The 18,455-nt window shown below is 56.0% G+C and overlaps 1 protein-coding gene across 1 annotated transcript; it reads left to right on the top strand.

Moving 5' to 3' along the window:
- Positions 1-224: 224 nt before the first annotated feature.
- Positions 225-15,602, top strand: TCN2 (transcobalamin 2). Its single transcript, XM_043436514.1, has 10 exons — positions 225-350; positions 614-822; positions 4,360-4,552; positions 5,288-5,457; positions 7,587-7,748; positions 9,003-9,175; positions 9,308-9,494; positions 10,409-10,580; positions 12,820-12,935; positions 15,054-15,602. The coding sequence occupies exons 2-10, from the start codon at positions 759-761 to the stop codon at positions 15,113-15,115; spliced, it is 1,299 nt and encodes a 432-aa protein (XP_043292449.1). The 5' UTR covers positions 225-350; positions 614-758; the 3' UTR covers positions 15,116-15,602.
- Positions 15,603-18,455: the final 2,853 nt, after the last annotated feature.

The following is an 18,455-nucleotide window of genomic DNA, read 5'->3' as shown; positions in this document are numbered from 1 at the left end:
GTGGGGCTTGGTGGATGGGGAAAAAGCCTTTCTTCTCTCTTCTCCTTGCAGAGACTGTTTCCAGGTGACTTTCCTAGTCCTTGCAAGTGGCCCTGCTAACCATGGCTTCGTGTATCTAATGATTAAATCTGGCTCCTTAAATTGCTTTGTTTTGTCTCCCAGGAGGTTCCCATCTTTCCGGTTGGTTGAGAAAACTGGGCGGTCTGGTCCGGCTCCAGCAGCCGCGCCCCCTCTGAGCAGCCGGGCAGAGAACAGCTGACCGCTCACGTGACTGTCCCAGCTCCCAGTCCCGTTCCCCTGTCCCAGGCCGGGGTGGGAGTATCAGGGGCTCCTGCTGGGAGGGGTACCAGGTAGGCATCCCAGTCATGCCTGTCTACCTCGGGAACGGCCGAGGGCGTACAGACAGGCGTGGCTGGACAGACAAGAGCAGATCAGCAGACAGACGTCCTGCACCCACGTCCAGGGGCAGCGGGGAAAGTGTGGCTAGCAGCACTCTTCCCTTCCCCCGCCTCCAGGAAGGCCTGCGCTGCTCTGCCCTTCCTTCCCCTGTTCTTTGGCCTCCCTTTCCCCTCAGCTACAGACCTTTTCCCTTTTCCCTCCGCTGACTTAGCAGTGTGCCGCCGGGCGTGGAGGGATTAATCAGTGACAGGAAGCTGCCTCTTTTGGAGCAGTGACCGCTGTGGTCAGGAGAGCCTCTACCCGGCCAGCCCTAGGAGCCTGTCCCACTCCCTGCCTGCTGTCCACCCCCTGCTCCTGCCATGGGGCACCTCGGGGTCCTCCTCTTCCTGCTGGGAGGCCTGGGAGCGCTCGCCCACATCTGCGGTGAGTAACTGGATCTAACCTGGAGAGAGGATCATCTTGTCCCAGCCCCTCATTATACAGTGGGGGAAACCGAGGCTCAGATGTGTGTCGGGGGGTGACTTAGCCGCCCCTCGGGGCTCCCGCGGTGGTTTGGACTTCCCTGAAGCTCAACACGTTTAGCACACTGTGTTGAGATGAACCGTGTCTAACTTGCTACCAGACAAGATTGCTCCCATGACATCAGTCATTTGTTGATTTATTCATTCAGTACATGTTGACCAAGCCTTCGCTATGCCAGGTGTGGGACTAGGCTTTGGGGAAAAAACAGGGAGCAAGAAATGGGTTCCAGCCCTGCCCCAGCTAGATAGAGCTTCCATTCTCATGAAAGGGACAGTGGTCAAGAGGCGAGTCAGTGCTGGGCTTGGGGGCTGTGGCCAAAGGAAGCCCCCCAGCCTGGAGGGAGAGAGCTGGGGGCTGCCAATTCAGGGAGAAAGGGTGGGATTTCTGAGGACCAGGAGGCAATGCAGGAACTGAGACCCAAAGGAGGAAAAGGCGCTGGTGGTGGCGAGGAGAGGAGTGTGGGGGGTGGGGGGTGGGGGGTGGGCACCCCAGACAGAGGGAAAGTGAGCAGGTGGAGACCCGGGGTGTGAGTACGGCAAGGCATTAGCTTTGCACTCCACATCCAGGGGCCTGCCTAAGCACACAGGCTCAGGGCTGCTGACGCCCTGGAGCCCCACAGGAAACAGAGGCAGGAAGGGAGGCGCCCACCAGCAGGATCTCTGGTGACCCTTGGAGAAATCGAGAGGCAGGCTCAATCGTGTCCAGGTGACAGATGAAGCAGTCAAGGCTCAAAGGGACCAGGTGACCTGCCTGCCCAAGGCACCGTGGCTTTCCAGGACTTTGCTGGAACTCGGTTCTCAGAACTCCAGGTCAGGGTCTTCCCTGGGCACCAGGAGTCTCTGACCCCTCACGCTCTTGGGTCTTGGTTCCTGTCCAGACAGTCTCCAGGGGCGACCCAGGCCCCTCCGTTGGGTGTGAGCCTTTCAACAATTCATCTATAGGCTTGACCCCTTGAGTGCTGAGCTGGGTTTGGGGGTACAGCTCGCTGCTGCCAGGCCATTTAGTCACCCCCAGTCTCATTCCCTCACTTGTGAAAGATTTGAGAATGCTCCCCAGCTTTCCCCCTGGTGTGATGCAAGCATTTCTGCTCTGCCAGCTTCAAGCCCCGTGTGGTTGTGAATATGACAAGGATGCCCGCACCAGCTCCTGCATGGAATTCCCATTGTCAGAGCCAGTCCTGGCTGGCAAAGCTGGGCGTCCCTGTGAACCCCAGGCCCAGAGGGCAGCGCGCTCACCCAGGCTCACTTTTATTACCCTGGGGGAATCTGCCTGGCTCCTTCCTGCTGAGACTGAATCAGGTTGACCTGCCGCTCTTTAGAGCACCAGCTCCTCTTCCTGTCTCTCTAATCCCTGAGCGGACTCACTCTATGGAGGTCGGAGCCCTGGGTGGGAGCAGGGGCTCCCTCTCCAGTTTGAAGAGGAGGGAGAGGAAGAGAGAACTGTGGAAGGACGGATAAGCAGAGAGACTGGCTGAGAAATGGAAAGAATGAGATAGATCCAGAGAGAGAGAGAGAGAGAGAGAAATTCCTATAGAAATGGAGGTGGACACACAGAAAGCCACAGAGAAAGAGAAAGGAAAACAGATGCAGCCTCCCCTCAAGTTCCTTTGCCCCATTCCCCGGGGGTTGGGGTGGGTGGCGGGGTAGCTGCCCAGCCGCTGGAATCCCCACTGCAATTAGGAGGAAAGAAAGTGAAAGTGAAGTCGCTCAGTCGAGTCTGACTTTTTGCAACCCCATGGACTGTAGCCCGCCAGGCTCCTCTGTCCCTGGGATTCTCCAGGCGAGAATACTGGAGTGGGTTGCCATGTCCTTCTCCAGGGGATCTTCCTGACCCAGGGATGGAACCTGGGTCTCCCACGTTGCAGGCAGACGCTTCACCGTCTGAGCCACCATGAAGTAGCCGGGAAAAGTCCAAGGCCACCTGCTCAGCCCAGGTCCCCTCCCTGAGGGAGGCCGGCTCCTGTCTGCTGGAGCTGGGAAATACCCTGAGGTTTCTGCTTCCCCCAGTGAATTCCAAAGATCCAGAGAGAGATTTATCCACACAGATAAATGGCTGCAGACAAGACAATGGCTTTTCAGCAGTTTGGCTCACAATCTCAGGTCCTTCTCACCTAAACTCAGGTGGCAGGAAAAGCGTTATTCTGAGATCTGCCCCCAAGGAAGTTCACCAGACAGCCCTAGCTAGCCAGTGGGCAGCCTGCAGTGTTGTTGTTTTTTTAATTTTTGTAATTGGAATATAGCTGATGTACAATGTTGTGTTAATTTCTGCTGTACAGAAAAGTTAATCCGTTATACGTTTACCTATGTCCACTTTTTTAAAAGATTTTTTCCCCATATAGATCATTACAGAGTATTTTTTTTTTATTACAGAGTGTTGAGTAAAGTTCCCTGTGCTATACAGTAAGTCCTTATTTAGTTATCTGTTTTATAATTTCCCTGGTGGCTCAGACGGGAAGGCGTCTTCCTACAAGGCAGGGGACCCAGGTTTGATCCTTGGGTCGGAAAGATGCTCCGGAGAAGGAAATGGCAACCCACTCCAGTACTTTTGCCTGGAAAATCCCATGGATGGAGGAGGGTGGTAGGCTACAGCCCATGGGGTTGCAAAGAGTCGGACACGACTGAGCGACTTCACTTTTTTTTCACTTTATATATGTAGAGAGAGTAGTATGTACATGGACTTCCCTGGTGGCTTAGATGGTGAAGAATCTGCCTGCAAGGCACAAGACCTGAGTGAGATCCCTGGGTCGGGAAGATCCCCTAGAGAAGGGAATGGCGACCCACTGCAGTCCTCTTGCCTGGAGAATCCCAGGGACAGAGGAGCCTGGCGGGCTGCAGTCCATGGGGTTGCAGAGAGTCGGACACGACTGAGCGACTAACATTTTCACTTTTTCAGTGTGTACATGTCAGTCCCGATCTTCCAGTTTATCCCTCTCTCCCCTTTCCCCACGGTAACCGTAGTTGTGTTTTCTACATCCGTGAGTCTATTTATGTTTTAAAACTGGATCTGTAACCTGTTCCCATGTGGGCTGAAGTTTTTGTAAATGGGTGGAACACGCCCACAGCTTTGAACTTCTGTTTCCTCTTTTGTGCAAAGCCATGCTCCCAGCACCTACATCGCAGGCAGGGCTAGCGTGAGGACCAAGGCGGGTGGGGCTCGGTGCCTGGGGAACCACCCGTTGCTTGGCCAGCCTCTGATGGGCAGAGTGGCTGCCTGGTACCCGCTTCGTCTGCCCTGGGCCCACCACCTCTTCCCTGGCCCACTCCAGCCACTCTTTCGGGATACCGGCTGCCTCTCATTACAACCAGATTCCCCCATATGAGTCGGGTGTGTGGCTGGTGGCCATAAGGGTGGGGATGTTTATTGCCTGGAAAAGACCTTGATAAGATGCCGCTGGTGGCTTGTCCCTGCCCCCTCACTTGGCCTCTTCTCTTCCCTAAGAGATAACCGAGGTGGACAGCACGCTGGTGGAGAGGCTGGGCCAGCGCCTCTTGCCCTGGATGGACCGGCTCTCCCCGGAGCAGCTGAACCCCAGTATCTACGTGGGCCTGCGCCTCTCGAGCCTGCAGGCTGGGGCCAAGGAGGCCCACTACCTGCACAGCCTCAAGCTTAGCTACCAGCAGAGCCTCCTGAGGTCCGGGCATGCTCTCTCCTCCTTTCTCCGGGGCTATCCCTCATCCTAGGAGGCAGGAGATCCGTGCTCCGGTTTGGGCCTGTCGCTGCTTTGTTGGGTAGACCTTAGGGCAAGTTTCACCTCCTCCGGGCCTGTCTCCATCTGTGGAGTGGGGTTGGTCTGACCAGATTGGAGATGCTAATCCAGGGCCCTTGTGCGGTCTCTGTACCGCCCTCTGCCTGACTAAGGCAGACATCACTAATCCATGGCCACACTCACACTGTGCACTGTGGCAGCATCGGACTACCTGTGCTCCCCTTCCAGAGGTTATTGAGTGGGGAGGCTTGTCCTGGGTCCAGCATGGGGGTCTGAATGAGGGGCGAAGGGTCAGGACCGTCAGAGACCATCTCCTGCTTGGACTCCCTCTTGGGAAGTGGATGCAGGGCGGGGAGAGGAAGGAAAGGGGGAGGATGTAGGGGTGAATCATAACCACAAGGGTGGGGCAAACAGGTCACTTGGGCTCAAGAACTCTCAGAGTTTGTCCTTGAGTTCAACTTGTCATCTTTATGAAATATGTGTGACGTACACCTCACAACTTACATCACTGACTACATCTGCTTCTGGCAGGTCTCAGAAACTTTCCAACCGCTAGGATATTTTTTTCCAGTTTGTCATATTGGCAGGGAGAGTACCCCAAGGCAGGCTTACCAGGAAGGCCCTTTCTCATGAAAGTGTTGCTACCTGGCTTTGTCCTAGGCCCGCCTCCAGCAAGGACGGCAGTGACTCTGAGGCCAAGCCCTCCATGGGCCAGCTGGCCCTCTACCTGCTGGCTCTCCGGGCCAACTGTGAGTTCGTCGGAGGCCGCAAGGGGGACAGGCTGGTCTCCCAGCTGAAGCGGTTCCTGGAGGACGAGAAGGGGGCCATCGGTGAGGAGGCGCGGGCTGCCCGGGGCGGGGAGGGCACATCGGACAGCATCCTGGAACGTCCACATCAGAGCTTTGGGTTTTCTCCTCAGGCCTCTTTCCTGCCCTCCACTCTGCCTGTCTTGATATTCATCAAGAGGGCTTGGGCCTGCTCCAGGAGGCATCCTGAATCAAGCCTTTCTTGCATCCCTCATGCATTCTGTTTGCAAGTCCTGCTGCTCAGCCACCAAGTTTGGTCTGACTATCCTCCTCTGGACAACTGCCCAGCCTCCTTACTCCTTGGCCTCCCTCTGCTTCCTCTCCTGCCTCCTGACTCAACCTGGCCCACACAGAGTGAGCATTTAAAGTATAAACCTAGGGACTGCCCCAGCAGCCCAACGGTTAAAACTCCACTTTCCAATAGAGGAGGTGCGGATTTGATCCCTGGATGAGGAACTAAGGTCTCACATACCACGAGGTGCAGCCAAAAAAAATAATATTTTTTTTAATAAAATAAATATACATTTGATCCTGTTAGCGCTGCGTAAACCCTGCAGGGGCTGCTCACTGCTGTGCTCACAGCCCTCAGGCCCAATCTGTCTGCCCGTTTCTTTTCTGCAGACCCTGCCCACCCACTCGTCCGCCCCTCCGTGGGCTCCGGCCACTCCGGGCATATCTCTCAGCTCACCTCACAAACCAGGGTCTTGAGAGATCCAGGGAACCCCCTATCTGGAAGATTTCCTTCCGCTTCTAGCTCATTCCTGTAAGTCTCCGCCTCCCTCCCTCCCTCCCCTGGGTCACTGCCTCAGAGAACCCTGCCGCAACTCCCCAGCTATTCAGAGGCCTCTGTTACTTGGCCCCTTGGACCTCGGGCCACAATTCAGTTATAATCGTGGTCTCGTGAGCGTGGCAGCCAACCCTCTCAGCAGCTCAGAATTCACAGAATTCAGGTGGGAGAGCAACTACCCGGCCCTGAGACAGAGGCGAGGTTGTGCCCACACGCCACCAGCAGAGGGCAGCACTCAGCATTTTCCCCCTCCCCCGCAGACCCCACCCCACCGCAGTTCAGTCCAGTCCAGTCCAGTTGCTCAGTCCGGTCCGACTCCCTGCGACCCCATGGACTGCAGCACTCCAGGCCTCCCCGTCCATCGCCAACTCCCGGAGTTTACTCAAACTCACGTCCATTGAGTTGATGATGCCATCCAACCATCTCATCCTCTGTCCTCCCCTTCTCCTCCTGCCTTCAATCTTTCCCAGCATCAGGGTCTTTTCAAATGTCAGCTCTTCGCATCAGGTGGCCAAAGTATTGGAGTTTCAGCTTCAGCATCAGTCCTTCCAATGAATATTCAGGACTGATTTCCTTTAGGATGGACGGGTTGGATCTCCTTGCAGTCCAAAGGTCTTCGCCAACACCACAGTTCAAAAGCATTAATTCTTCAGCACTCAGCTTTCTTGATAGACACCACCACAACCCCCAGGGAAATCTGCTTTCCTATGGCTCCTAAGAAAAACTGCCACACCAGATTTCTACTTGGACACCCAAAAAGGCTAAAGTGGCTTGATAAACACAGACTGATTTCTTCCCTAAAGAAGCAGCAGTCGATCTCACCCAGACTTGTTATTCCCGTGCCTCTGGGGGCCCAGGGAGAAGGCAAACTTTTGTTCAGAAAACGAGAACAGCCAGCCGCATACCAACATGTCGCTGCCCGGGCCGGGTTTGAGCGAGTCCTCAGCTATCTCTGGCTGCGCTGTGCCCGGCCTGTCATTGCTGTTCATACCTCCGGGCACAGCGCCTGACACTCGGCGGGGTCTCAGCAAGTATGAGTCAAGGGGGTGGAGAAAAGAAGGGTCCCTGATAGCTCAGTTGATAAAGAATCCGCTTGCAATGCAGGAGACCCCGGTTTGATTCCTGGGTTGGGAAGATCCGTTGGAGGAGGGAAAGGCTACCCACTCTAGTATTCTGACCTGGAGAATTCCATGGGCGGTATAGTCTATGGGGTCGCAAAGAGTCAGACACGACTGAGTGACTTTCACTTTCATCACCCAAAGGAGGGTGTCAGGAAGGGCAGGCAATGGGTCTGGTGCTGGCGGGGGTTTGGTTGCTGGGAGGGGGCAAGCGTGACGCTCCCACCCCGTGGTTTTCTCCCTCCCAGGGCACAACCACCAGGGCCACCCCCGCACCAGCTACTACCAATACGGCCTGGGCATCCTGGCCCTGTGTGTCCACCAGAAGCGAGTCCATGACAGCGTGGTGGGCAAGCTCCTGTACGCCGTGGAACATGAGCGGCATCTGCTGCAGGACGGCGTCTCCGTGGGTGAGTGGGCCGCACCCTGAAGGCCAGGCTGGCGGCCCTGCAGCCCCCGACCCCAGGCTCGCGTCTCCTTGGGACCCCTCCTCTCGGGTCCACTAGGAGGCGGAACGGTGAGGGCTCATCGTGGTGCAGGGGCTGCGAGTCAGAGTTCCTCCCCCCATCCTCCTCCACGCTCTTACCGTAGGTCACCCCGGACAGGTCCGCTGGCCTTTCTAGCTCAGCGTCTCTGCTAAAATAACTGCCCCCAGCAACATCTCAGTAAGAGATGTCTGTTTTTTAAAAATTAATTTATTTATTTTAATTGGAGGCTAATTCCTTTACAATATTGTAGTGGGTTTTGTCACACATTGACGTGAATCAGCCACAGGTGTTCATGTGTCCCGCATCCTGAACCCCCCTCCCACCTCCCCCCCATCCCATCCCTCAGGGTTGTCCCAGTGTACCAGCCCTGAGCGCCCCATCTCATGCAAGATGTCTTATAAGTAAAGGACACAGCATGGCGCCGGGCTTGGAGCAAGTGCTGGACACACAGCTGTGATGTTCTCATCGAATAAGCTGGGCGGGGACTTCCCTGGCCGTCCAGTGGTTAAGACTCTGTGCTTCCAATGCAGAGCTTTGATCCCTGGCCAGGCAAGTAAGCTCCCACATGCCCTGAGGCTGGGGCCAAAAAAAAAAACAACAAGCAAACCCAAAAATGAACCAGGAGGCCTGAGACCTGGATTCTGGATCTGCTTCCTTCCTGTGTGACCTGGGTCTCCAGGGCCCTCTTTTGTCCAGGTGCCTCTCCCGCTAACGGGCGACAGAGCTAAGCAGGGTCAGCCCGGGGAAGGACCTCGGGGCGGCTGGAGGGCTGGGGGAAGGGGAGCCATCGGGTCCGAGCAGCATCTTAGAAAGCTTCCGCCAGCTAGGGGGGGCAACTCAGCCCAGTCTGCCCAGTCTGCAGGATGGCAAACTGGGATGGTCAGTCACCGGACAGAGGTTAATGAGAGAGATTGGAGGAGGGAGGGTCAAGAGGACTTTATTGTACACCACTCGTTTGCAAACCTGCCTGCACTTTAGAATCACCAGGGGAGTTTTTTTATTTGTTCATTTGTGGGGTTTTTGTTTTTTGGGGGTGGGGGGGAGCCATACCGCACAGCTTTTGGAATCTTAGTTCCCCCAACCACAAAATTAAAAGATGCTTGCTCCTTGGAAGAAAAGCTATGACAAACCTAGGCAGTGTATGAAAAAGCAAAGACATCACTTTGTCCCCTGCAGACACCATGGCCATGGCAGGCATGGCCTTCTCCTGTCTGGAACTGTCCAACCTCAACCCCAATCAGAGAAACCGGATCAACCTGGCCCTCAGGAGAGTGCAAGAGAAGATCCTGAAGGCCCAGACCCCAGAGGGCTACTTCGGGAATGTCTACAGCACCCCTCTGGCTTTGCAGGTGGGGAAGAGCCTCCGGGGCCATGCCCTACCCTAGTGGCTGGAGGGAAGTGGACCAGCCAGGGGCTGGAAGACCCGCCCCCTCCCTGCTGGCTGACCCGCCTCCTCCTTCTCTTCCCCATTCCGTCCCCAGTTGCTGATGGGCTCCCTCAGGCCCACGGTGGAGCTGGGCACGGCCTGCCTCAAGGCCAAGGCGGCCCTGCAGGCCAGCCTACAGCGCAAGACCTTCCAGAACCCTCTCATGATCTCTCAGCTGCTGCCTGTCCTGAACCAGAAGAGCTATGTGGATCTCATCTCCCCAGACTGCCAGGCTCCAAGAGGTAGCCAGGCTTCTCACAGAAGCCCTGCTCTTTTCAATCTGCAATGAAGTTGCCCTGTCCCAGTGGTGGTGGGAGGGACTTGCTCCATCGTGATTTGCTGAGTCAGTGAGGGTTTGCAGGCGTGCGTGGGACACACCGGCAGCTAAGATGTAGTCACAGATTCTAGAAGCTCAGTATGAGGAGGGAGACCCCAAATGGTGAGCTCTGGGCCTGCTGTGACTCTCCAGCCCCTTGTGTGATGCCCAGTACAGAAATGTTTGAATGAATGAATGGATGGATGGATGGATGGATGGATGGATGGATGGATGGGGAGAGACACTTTTTGGTTAGCTCCCATACCTCATAATGACTCCCTGAATTAGGAAGTTAGTGCCTGAATCAGGGCTTCATCTGGGGGTGGGACTGGGGTCAGTAGGTGGGTTTTGCCAGTGGAGAAGAGAAGGGCAAGGCAGAGTGGGGAGGGGGAGTCAAGGGCAAAGCCTCAGAGGCGTACAGTCTGGAACTGGGGGGAGGGTCTCACTGCAGCGTGGGGTCTGGTAGGATGAGCTGGAGTGGCAGGAAGGCAGGAGGATTAAAAGGAGGGGATCCCTCAGAGGTAACGGAGGATGACGTGAACAGATGTATGTTCTAGTTAAGAAGCCCCTGGGCTGCTGGGGGGGCAGGTAGGTGGAAGGGGGACACTGGAGCAGAGAAACCAGTGAGGGGCCTGAGCTTGGGTGGTGGGGGATGTGGGAGCTGAGGGGCTGGGGGGGCCGGGAAAGCAGCTGGGTGGTGGTGGTGGTGGTATTGAGCGGGAGGGGACCCAGCGGAAGGAGGAGGTCCCAATGGGCCGCAGTCTTCCTGGGAAGAAAGGAGGACTAGGGCCTGGCTCCGTATCCTCAGAGCGGCTGCCCCTTCCCCTCTCCCCGGTATAGCCCTGTTGGAACTGGCTACAGAGATCCTGCCACAGACCCAAGTCCCGGAGTTCATTGACGTCACGCTGGAGGTCTCCGGCATCTCCCCTTCATACAGACACTCTGTCTCTGTCCCTGCCGGCTCCTCCCTGGAAGACGTCCTGAAGAACGCCCAGGAGCATGGAAGATTCAGGTGAGACCTCCCCACCTCCCAGCCCTCACCTGACCCAAGCCGGCATCCCCCGAAACAGGCAGGGGATGGAGAGAGGGCTCCCTCAGGAGAGGCCCAGGCTTTCTTCCACCTGCTCCGCTCCCGACTCCCTCATGGTGTGATGGAAACAGGCATCAGGGTTGGGAGAGCAGGCTCCCAAGGCAGACCCTGGAATCCCAGCTCCACGCTCTCCAGCTGGGGACCAGGCCAGATGCCTTCCCTGCAGCTCCTGAGGACGGCCTTGTGCCTCTCACCATCCCCACCCGCCAGGGCCCCTTCAGGAGCTAGGGCGTGAGGGCACAGACAGGATGTGGTATTAATACGTGCTTTTTGTGCGCAGGGTCACGCACTTAGTAAGCGCTCAATACAGGTTAGCTTTCAGAAGAATGAGAATTTCTAGTCTCTAACGATCCTGGTCTGATCCCTTTGATGAAGGAGTCACCTGGCCAAGCCTTCTGCAGGGCGCGGTGGGACAATGGCCTTCCGCTTTCTTCTCACCCTGAGATGGGACGGATCTGAGGATGAGCATTTCCAGAGCACTGCTCTGGGCCCCACCATGTCCGCACCTGAATAAGCTGGGAGGGGTCCCTGGCGGGGATCCGGCCCAGAGGACGAGTCCTCCCAGCGGACCCCACGGCCTGCAGTGTGCCGATGACAGCACCGCTGGGCCCCCACACACCGGGTGCCCCTGGCAGGCACTGGGATCACCTAGCAGACGTGCATACTCAGTTGCTCAGTTGTGTCCGACTCTTTTGCAACCCCATGGACGGTAGCCTGCCAGACTCCTCTGTCCGTGGGATTTCTCAGGCAAGAATACTGGAGTGGGTTGCCATTTCCTTCTCCAGGGGATCTTCCTAATGCAGAGATCAAACCCGCATCTCTTACATCTCCTGCAGGCAGGCAGATTCCTTATCACTGAGCCATCTGGGGTTACCAAGGTTGTGTTTGGACATCGTCATCAAAATGGAAAAAAAAAATTGAACTTTTTTTTTTGGCCACACCACGGCATGTGGGATCTTAGTTTCCATAGCAGAGTCGAACCCACACTCCCTTGCAGTGTAAGCGCAGAGTCTCAACCACGGACCACCAGGGAAATCCCAACTTGGTCGTTTTATTCAGAACTCCAGGACCTCTGAGAAAATGTCAGGGATACCAATCTGAGAAATGATTCTCTTGGTAGTGGACGAGTTGCCTGAGCTGGGTTCAGGGGCCAGGAGGAAGGCGTGTCTGAGGCACGTGCGTGCACGGCGGAGAAAGCTGGACTCTGGAGGGAGAGAGAGGAAGAGAGACAGACGGCGAGAAAGAGACAGAAAGAGGGGAGAGAGCAATGGAGAGAGACAGGCCCACAATGCTCCGGGCAGCCACGTGGCCCCCGAGAACTGGGGACGGGCTGCTCCCTCAAACCTTCCCTTTGACCAGGTCGCCCTGAGGGCATCTCTGTTTCTTAAAACTATGAAAACCCTCCCTCTCCAAGAGCAGTGCCACTGATAAGGAGAGAGGACGGCCACGGCATTTTAAGAGTCATTTCGGCCGCCTTGTCCAGTGCTCAGAGACACGTGGTGTGGAGAGTCAGGGTTGCAAAGGCCAGGAATCTAATCCAAGCCTCTCTGGTGGCGGGCAGCGTGGGGTGTGTAGACTCGGAGCGAAGACTGAGCAGCCCAGCCGAGAGAGTGGGGGGGCCCCGAGCCGCAGAGGGGCTTCGCTGGTGGCTCAGGGGTAAAGAACCCGCCTGCCAGTGCAGGAGACTCGGGCTTGATCTCTGGGTCGGGAAGATCCCCTGGAGGAGGAAATGGCAACCCACTGCAGTATTCTTGCCTGGGAAATGCCATGGACAGAGGAGCCTTTTGAGTTACAGTCCGTGGAATCCCAAAAGAGCCGGACACGACTTAGCGACCTAACAACTGAGCCACAGAAAACGCCACCGGTGTCCCTGCCTCTGTCTCACCTGTTCTCCCTCTTCCTCCCGCCGGCCTCACTCTGGGCGTTGGCAGCTTCTGATTCTCCCCCGCTGCAAGGTCAGCCCCCAGAGTGGGAGGCGTCTGGGGGGCTGGAGAGGCGGTGTGGAGGAAGGACCCCTGGTGAGGCTGCCCAGGAAGGGCTTGGCTAGCGCTGCCCCGAAAGTGAGGGCAGGGTTCGCTTTGTGTGAGTGGTTCTACTTCTGCCCTTGGGTCGACGGGAGCAAAAGTCACTTTTTCTTCCTTTTCGTCTGTCCCTTTGGTAGGTATAGAACACAGGCCTCCCTGTCAGGCCCCTTCCTGACCTCTGTGCTGGGGAAAAAGGCTGGGGAACGTGAGTTCTGGCAGGTTCTCCAAGCTCCTGACACCCCCTTGCAGCAAGGTGAGTCTGGTGGTCAGCCTCCTGCGGACGTGTCCCCCAGCCCAGCCCTGTCCCAGAACCCAGGCTTCGTCAGCTCACCCCAGCTTTCCCCCAGAACCTTCCTGGGGCTCAGCCTCAGGTCACCACTGTCGCTCAAGTTTGCATATAATATATTTAACTATATTCTTAAGAATTTTTGTGTATGTCACTGTGGCAATTCTGGGAAAGCAGACAGGCAAAAAAGAAGAAACTTAAAATTTCCCACCATCCACTACCCAGAGATTAACTTTTTTTTCAACTTCTGGTGTATTTTCTTTCAGGTAATTTAAAAAATATGTACATTTGTTTTTTCGTAAAAATGAAGCCATACTCTATAGCAGTGCTGTCCCATAGAAATAAAATGTGAGCCTCGTCACGTGTAATCCTAAATTCTGCAGTTGATGAAACTAACGTTTAATCCAGTACATCCAAAATACCATTCCAAGATGTAATCAATGCAAAATTATTGATGACATATTTTGCATCTTTTTTTGGTAACTTTCAAGTGTTCAACAGATACATGTGGCTAATGGCTGGCATATTGGATGGCATAACTCTATATACGGTTCTGCAGTTTATCTTTTTCATCCTTAACATATGGTAGCCATCTTTCTACGTGGGTATAAGTAGATCTTTGCCTTTCTTTGTAATAGCCACATAGAATATATCATCCAGCAGGGTGGTTTGGGCTGTAAGTAACAGTAATGTAACACAAACTAGCTTCCACGATGCAACTTTCACTGGCTCGTCCCTTGGCTCCTGTGACCAGATTGCAGTGGGAGTAAGGATTTCAGCCCCAGCCCCACCTCCCCATGACCTTCCTCCTGTCTGCTGGCTTCCTCCTCCAGAGAAGCTGCTCTGTGTCTTCCGGGGCTGCTCCCTTTAATGAGTCGGAAACTGGTCTGTGAATTGCCCAGCACACGTCTCCTGGCATCTTGAAGGCGAACTTGGGATACAGGCGTGTTCCTGGACCCACCCCTGTTGCTAGGAGACGCCCCTCTGCTCCCATCACTGGCTAGAGAGAAGGGACCATCGCAAGCCTGGCTTCGGCCAGTCAGGGCCCAGCCCCAGTTTGGAGTGGGATGGGTGGACCACAGCTTATCAACTCCCACTGGGCCTTTAGCGGGTCTCCAGTTTTAACTCTTATGCCCGACGCTGTCATAGCATCCCTGAGCATCAGCCCCGTCATTGGACAAACAGTTAAGGATCATCTGTCCCCCCTCCTGCTATCTGGGACTTCTAGTGGGCACTTGCCATGTGCCAGGGGATTGGACCAAGTGCTTTACAGAAGGTGGGACTTCCTGAGGGAGCCCAGTAAAAAAACCATCTTTCTCCCTGCCTGGCTTCTGGACAAATTGAGAAATAAAACCAAGAGGCTACAGATGGAGAGACCAGATCTGGCCTCTATTACCGATAAAGGCTGGACGGAGGAGGTAGCCGAGGGGGAGAGCCTGATGGACTCAGCCACGAGGCAGACGTGGGTGGTGGTGTCCTCTACCTCCCCCACCCCGCCCCCCGGTCCAGCAAGAAGCCCACTCCCCTGGGGAGAAAAGGAGGGCCGGGTTGTTGATATCATTACTACCCTCATTTTAGAAATGGGAGCACCAGTGCTCTGAGAGGTTACATAACCTGCCCAGAATCACACCGTTGTGAGTGCAGAGCTGGGGCTTGAATCTGGGAGTCGTGCTGGAGCCTGGATGGTGCCTCGTGAGTGAAGGCTGACTTCACTCGTGGTCCTGCTTCTCCCCAGACCTCCCCAAGCAGGTGCCTCTTCCGGATGGCCCCTCGGGGGGACCGTGAAGGCAGTGACCCTGCCCATCATTGTCAGGGTCTCTGGTTCCTTTGGGCCCATGGTGGTTATTAGGGTGCCATCCCATGCCCTCACCCCCCTGGGGGTTCCCCATTGCAGAGTGAGCCTGTGGGTCTCAGCGACCCTGAGGTCACACTGAGTTCGGAGTCTCCAGACTGGCTCTGCTCAGAACCTGGGTTTCCCACCACTGAGCCCTGAGCCCATTTTACAGGGCAGGGGTCTAGAAGGTGAGGTCGGGACGGGGTACACTCTGCCCTGTTAACCCCACCTCCCCCAACCTATCTCTGCAGGTATTGCTGACTACAGACCCAAGGATGGAGAGACCATTGAGCTGAGGCTGGTTGGCTGGTAGCCCCCCGGGCTCACCCACCCCGCTGCCCCCCACACTTCCTGGTCCCCCGCCCTCCCTCCAGACACCACGGTGATGGGCACACGCCTGCTCCTGCTGCCTTCTCTTGCACACTTGTCCCTGGATCCCACAGCCACCAGCCCCGCGGGGGTCCTAAACCCCCGCCCACCTGGAGCAGGGAGCTCGGCACCTCCCCCAGGAGGTCTGTCTGCCTGGGTCTGGTCCCACCTGGCCCCGCGGGGGTCCTGTGAAGGTTACTCACAGGCTGGAGGGCGTAAACATCTTGGACTCCTCCCTGGCCGTTGGCCTGGTGAGTACCGCTCACTCTGGAAGGGGGTGCCTCGAGGACAGCCTTGCAGCCCTGACCCCAGCTCTCCACTCTGTCATTGAGGCTGCGCCCCAGAGCCGGCTGCCTTGTAGCGGCTGGTGAGGGTCTCTGCAGAGCTCTCAGCCCACCTCCAAAATGATTAAAGAGCTGATTGTGCACGTGGCCCAGCGTCCTGATGCCTTGAGCTCGGAATCAGTGCAGGTGCCGGGAGCAGAGGAGGGTGAGTGAGCGTCCTTCTGGGTCCTGGGGGACCGAGGCTGGCGGTGGTGACGCCAATGACTGTTTAGGGGTGTGTACCTGCTAGATGCTTTCTTGCACAACTCTGAGGTTGGATGTTTCTCTTCCTCTCTGCTTTCAGATGAGGAAATCTGTGCTCAGAGAGGGAGAGTGACTTGCCCAAAGTGGCCTGGGGTTGGGGTGTGGGGTGTCCATTTAGGAGACAGACAGACCTGGGTAGGCCTCCAGGCTCTTCCACACAAACACCAAAAACCAGGGTCCTCAAAGATTGTGTTGACTTAAAAAAAAAAAAAGGTGTAACATGAGAGTAGGGAGTTAAATTTTATTTGGGGCAAAATGAAGACTATGGCCTGGGAGGCAGAATTTTAGATAGCTCTGAAAAACCGCCCCTATATATATATGATTTTAGTGAAGGAGGTATGTGCAGTCAAGAACACACTTTGGGAGAAGCTTCCTGCTCATCTCGTGAAGGTTACCGCTAACCATGAGGAGCAGATGGCTCCATTAATGATCTTAGTGCTTTTCTAGATACGAGAAGATGCAAGAATGAGGCTCGTAAAATCTCCTGAAAATATCTACCTGGTGGCCTGTTCTTCCAGTTTTTCCCAGAGCACAGAGTACCTCATTCTCGATCTCTACCTTGAAGTCCTTTCAGGGTGTGTTGAAGGTCAGCGCCTGCAGTGGCTAGTGACTTAATCCCTGTAGAGGCAGAAGGCAAGTGACACTTTTTAGTTGGCAATGGCAGGGATTACATGGCAGAGTCCAAATTCAACCGGAGGCCGGGGACCCCCAAGCTTTTCCTCAGAGGACGGTCAGGGCCTCAGCTGCCAGTGGGGTGGTGACTCTGCCTGTCAGCGAGAAAGGCTGGGTTCTAGGTTCCCCTCTGGAAAGTGGGGTTCAGGCCAGGGAGGCACCCCATCAGCCCCCTCTCACCAAGGTTAGGAAAAGGGCTGCCCTGGGAGGGGCCCTCTGACAGCACGTCAGGTTTTACCATGACTCTCATGGAGTCGGCAACACCATAGATTAAACATGTGCTTCTTCCTCCAATATTTAGGGTCTGGGCAGGTGAGAGAAGCAGGCAATTTAAGAAATGCTTTGAAGGGACTTCCGTGGTGGTCCAACGGTTAGGACTTCGCCTTCCAATGCAGGGGGTGCAGGTTTGATCCCACGTGCCTTGTAGTCAAAAAACCAAATCATAAAACAGAAGCAACATTTTAACAGATGCAATAAAGACTTTAAAGTATTTCATATCAGAAAAAAACCTTCAAAAATAGAAACTGCCTTGATATTGAGACAAACATCAAAGGATCTGAAAGCCAAATGAAAACAGGACCTCTGTGTTTAAGGTGAAGTGTCCATGCCCAGCCCCACAGAGTGCTGGCTCCCCTGTCCCTCCTTGATCGAGGCCAAGGGTGCTCCAGAGCGGGATTTGGGACCAGCCCTGTGACCCCTTCACAGAAAGGTGAAGGCTCAGAGACGTCTGCGGCTTGCTTCAGGTCACACAGGGGTGTCAGTGCCAAGACCCTCACCCACTGACCCCAGCCTTTGCCCCTGCACTGCCTTGCTGCCCCCCCAACCCCAGGAAGCCAGGCCCCTCCCATGGGAGGGTGCTGGCTGGGGCGGGTCCCAGGCCAGGCTATGGGCTGGGGGGTTGATGTAAAGGACCCTCGGTGGTCCACGGTCTGGGTGTGGTCCTCCCTCCCGAGGGACTGTCTTAGTGGGGTGTGTTTGGCTCTAAGAAGCAGGAAGCTCCTGAATCCCGCTCCAATCAAAGGACGTTTGCTGAAAAGGCTCAGCCCACCAAGTGAGGGCCGCAGAGGTGGGGGCAGGGCGGTGGACGTTGGGAAGCTCGGTCCTTGCCCTGCACCCACTCAGGCTGTCTCCTCGGCCGCCTCTCGGTCAGCTTCCTCTGAGCATGGTCAGTTTGCCAGCCCCCTTTTATTTTCTCAGCCTGTGTCCCAAAGCTTGGGGAAGGGTCCGACCGACACAGCCAACCCCTGGGCACTGGGTCAGGTGTCCAGTCTGGCTCCATCTGCAGGGACCCTGAGAGGGGGTGGGTGAGGACAGTCACGTCCACAGTAAGGATCCGATGGGGACTTCCCTGGCCGTCCAGTGGTTCAGACTCTGCACTTGCACTGTGTGGGGCGTGGGTTCGGATCCCTGGTCGAGGCCAAAAAGTGAAAAAAAGGAAAAGAACTGTCGTGAGCAGGTGCCCTCCCTGGGAATGGGGCCCAGGTTTGTGTCTGCCCCACGTTTAGAGACTGCAGACAAGCCACGTCCCCTCGAGCCACCTGTTCCCCAGGCCACAGCTGTGGGCAGGCGCCTCCGGTCAAGCCTGTGAGCCCACGGCAGATCACAGACAGGAAGGCTGAGGCCCCGCAGCGAATGGCTGGGCTGGGGACATGCAGAGACCTGTCCCACAGCCTCTGCAGCCGAGTTGCTGGAAATGGGTGCTTCTTCCCTCCCGTGCCCCCACGATCCCTCGCTGAATCACCTGCTTTCTGCAGCAGCTGGGGTGGGGGGTTAGGGGGTGGGTGCCCTAAGGGTAGTACTCAGACCTGAGGGATCTGGGAGCCTGTGGGCGGGGCAGGCTCCTCAAGGCTGGTCTGGGTTTTGGGGGGGCCAAGGAGTGTGAAGGAGCCCCTGCTGTGCTCTGTGAAGCTAGGCGCACCCCCTTATTCTTCCACGAGGGGAATATCCTGCAGAGAGCCTTGCTGCCTGAAGGTCAAGGCAGGTTGAAAACTAGGGCTCAGGAGCTGGACAGCCCTGGTCTGAACC

This window comes from Cervus canadensis, chromosome 1 (assembly GCF_019320065.1).
Source record: "Cervus canadensis isolate Bull #8, Minnesota chromosome 1, ASM1932006v1, whole genome shotgun sequence".
Classification (NCBI taxonomy): Eukaryota; Metazoa; Chordata; class Mammalia; order Artiodactyla; family Cervidae; genus Cervus; species Cervus canadensis.
The sequence above is the reverse complement of the archived record's forward strand: the minus strand, read 5'-3'. Positions and strand labels throughout refer to the sequence as shown.

Bases quoted from the DNA above. Each gene is read 5' to 3' on its own strand.
- TCN2 (XM_043436514.1), top strand. From the start codon at position 759: ATGGGGCACCTCGGGGTCCTCCTCTTCCTGCTGGGAGGCCTGGGAGCG. The intron at 823-4,359 runs GTGAGTAACTGG...CTCTTCCCTAAG, and splicing joins AGCGCTCGCCCACATCTGCG to AGATAACCGAGGTGGACAGC. The intron at 10,581-12,819 runs GTGAGACCTCCC...TCCCTTTGGTAG, and splicing joins CAGGAGCATGGAAGATTCAG to GTATAGAACACAGGCCTCCC.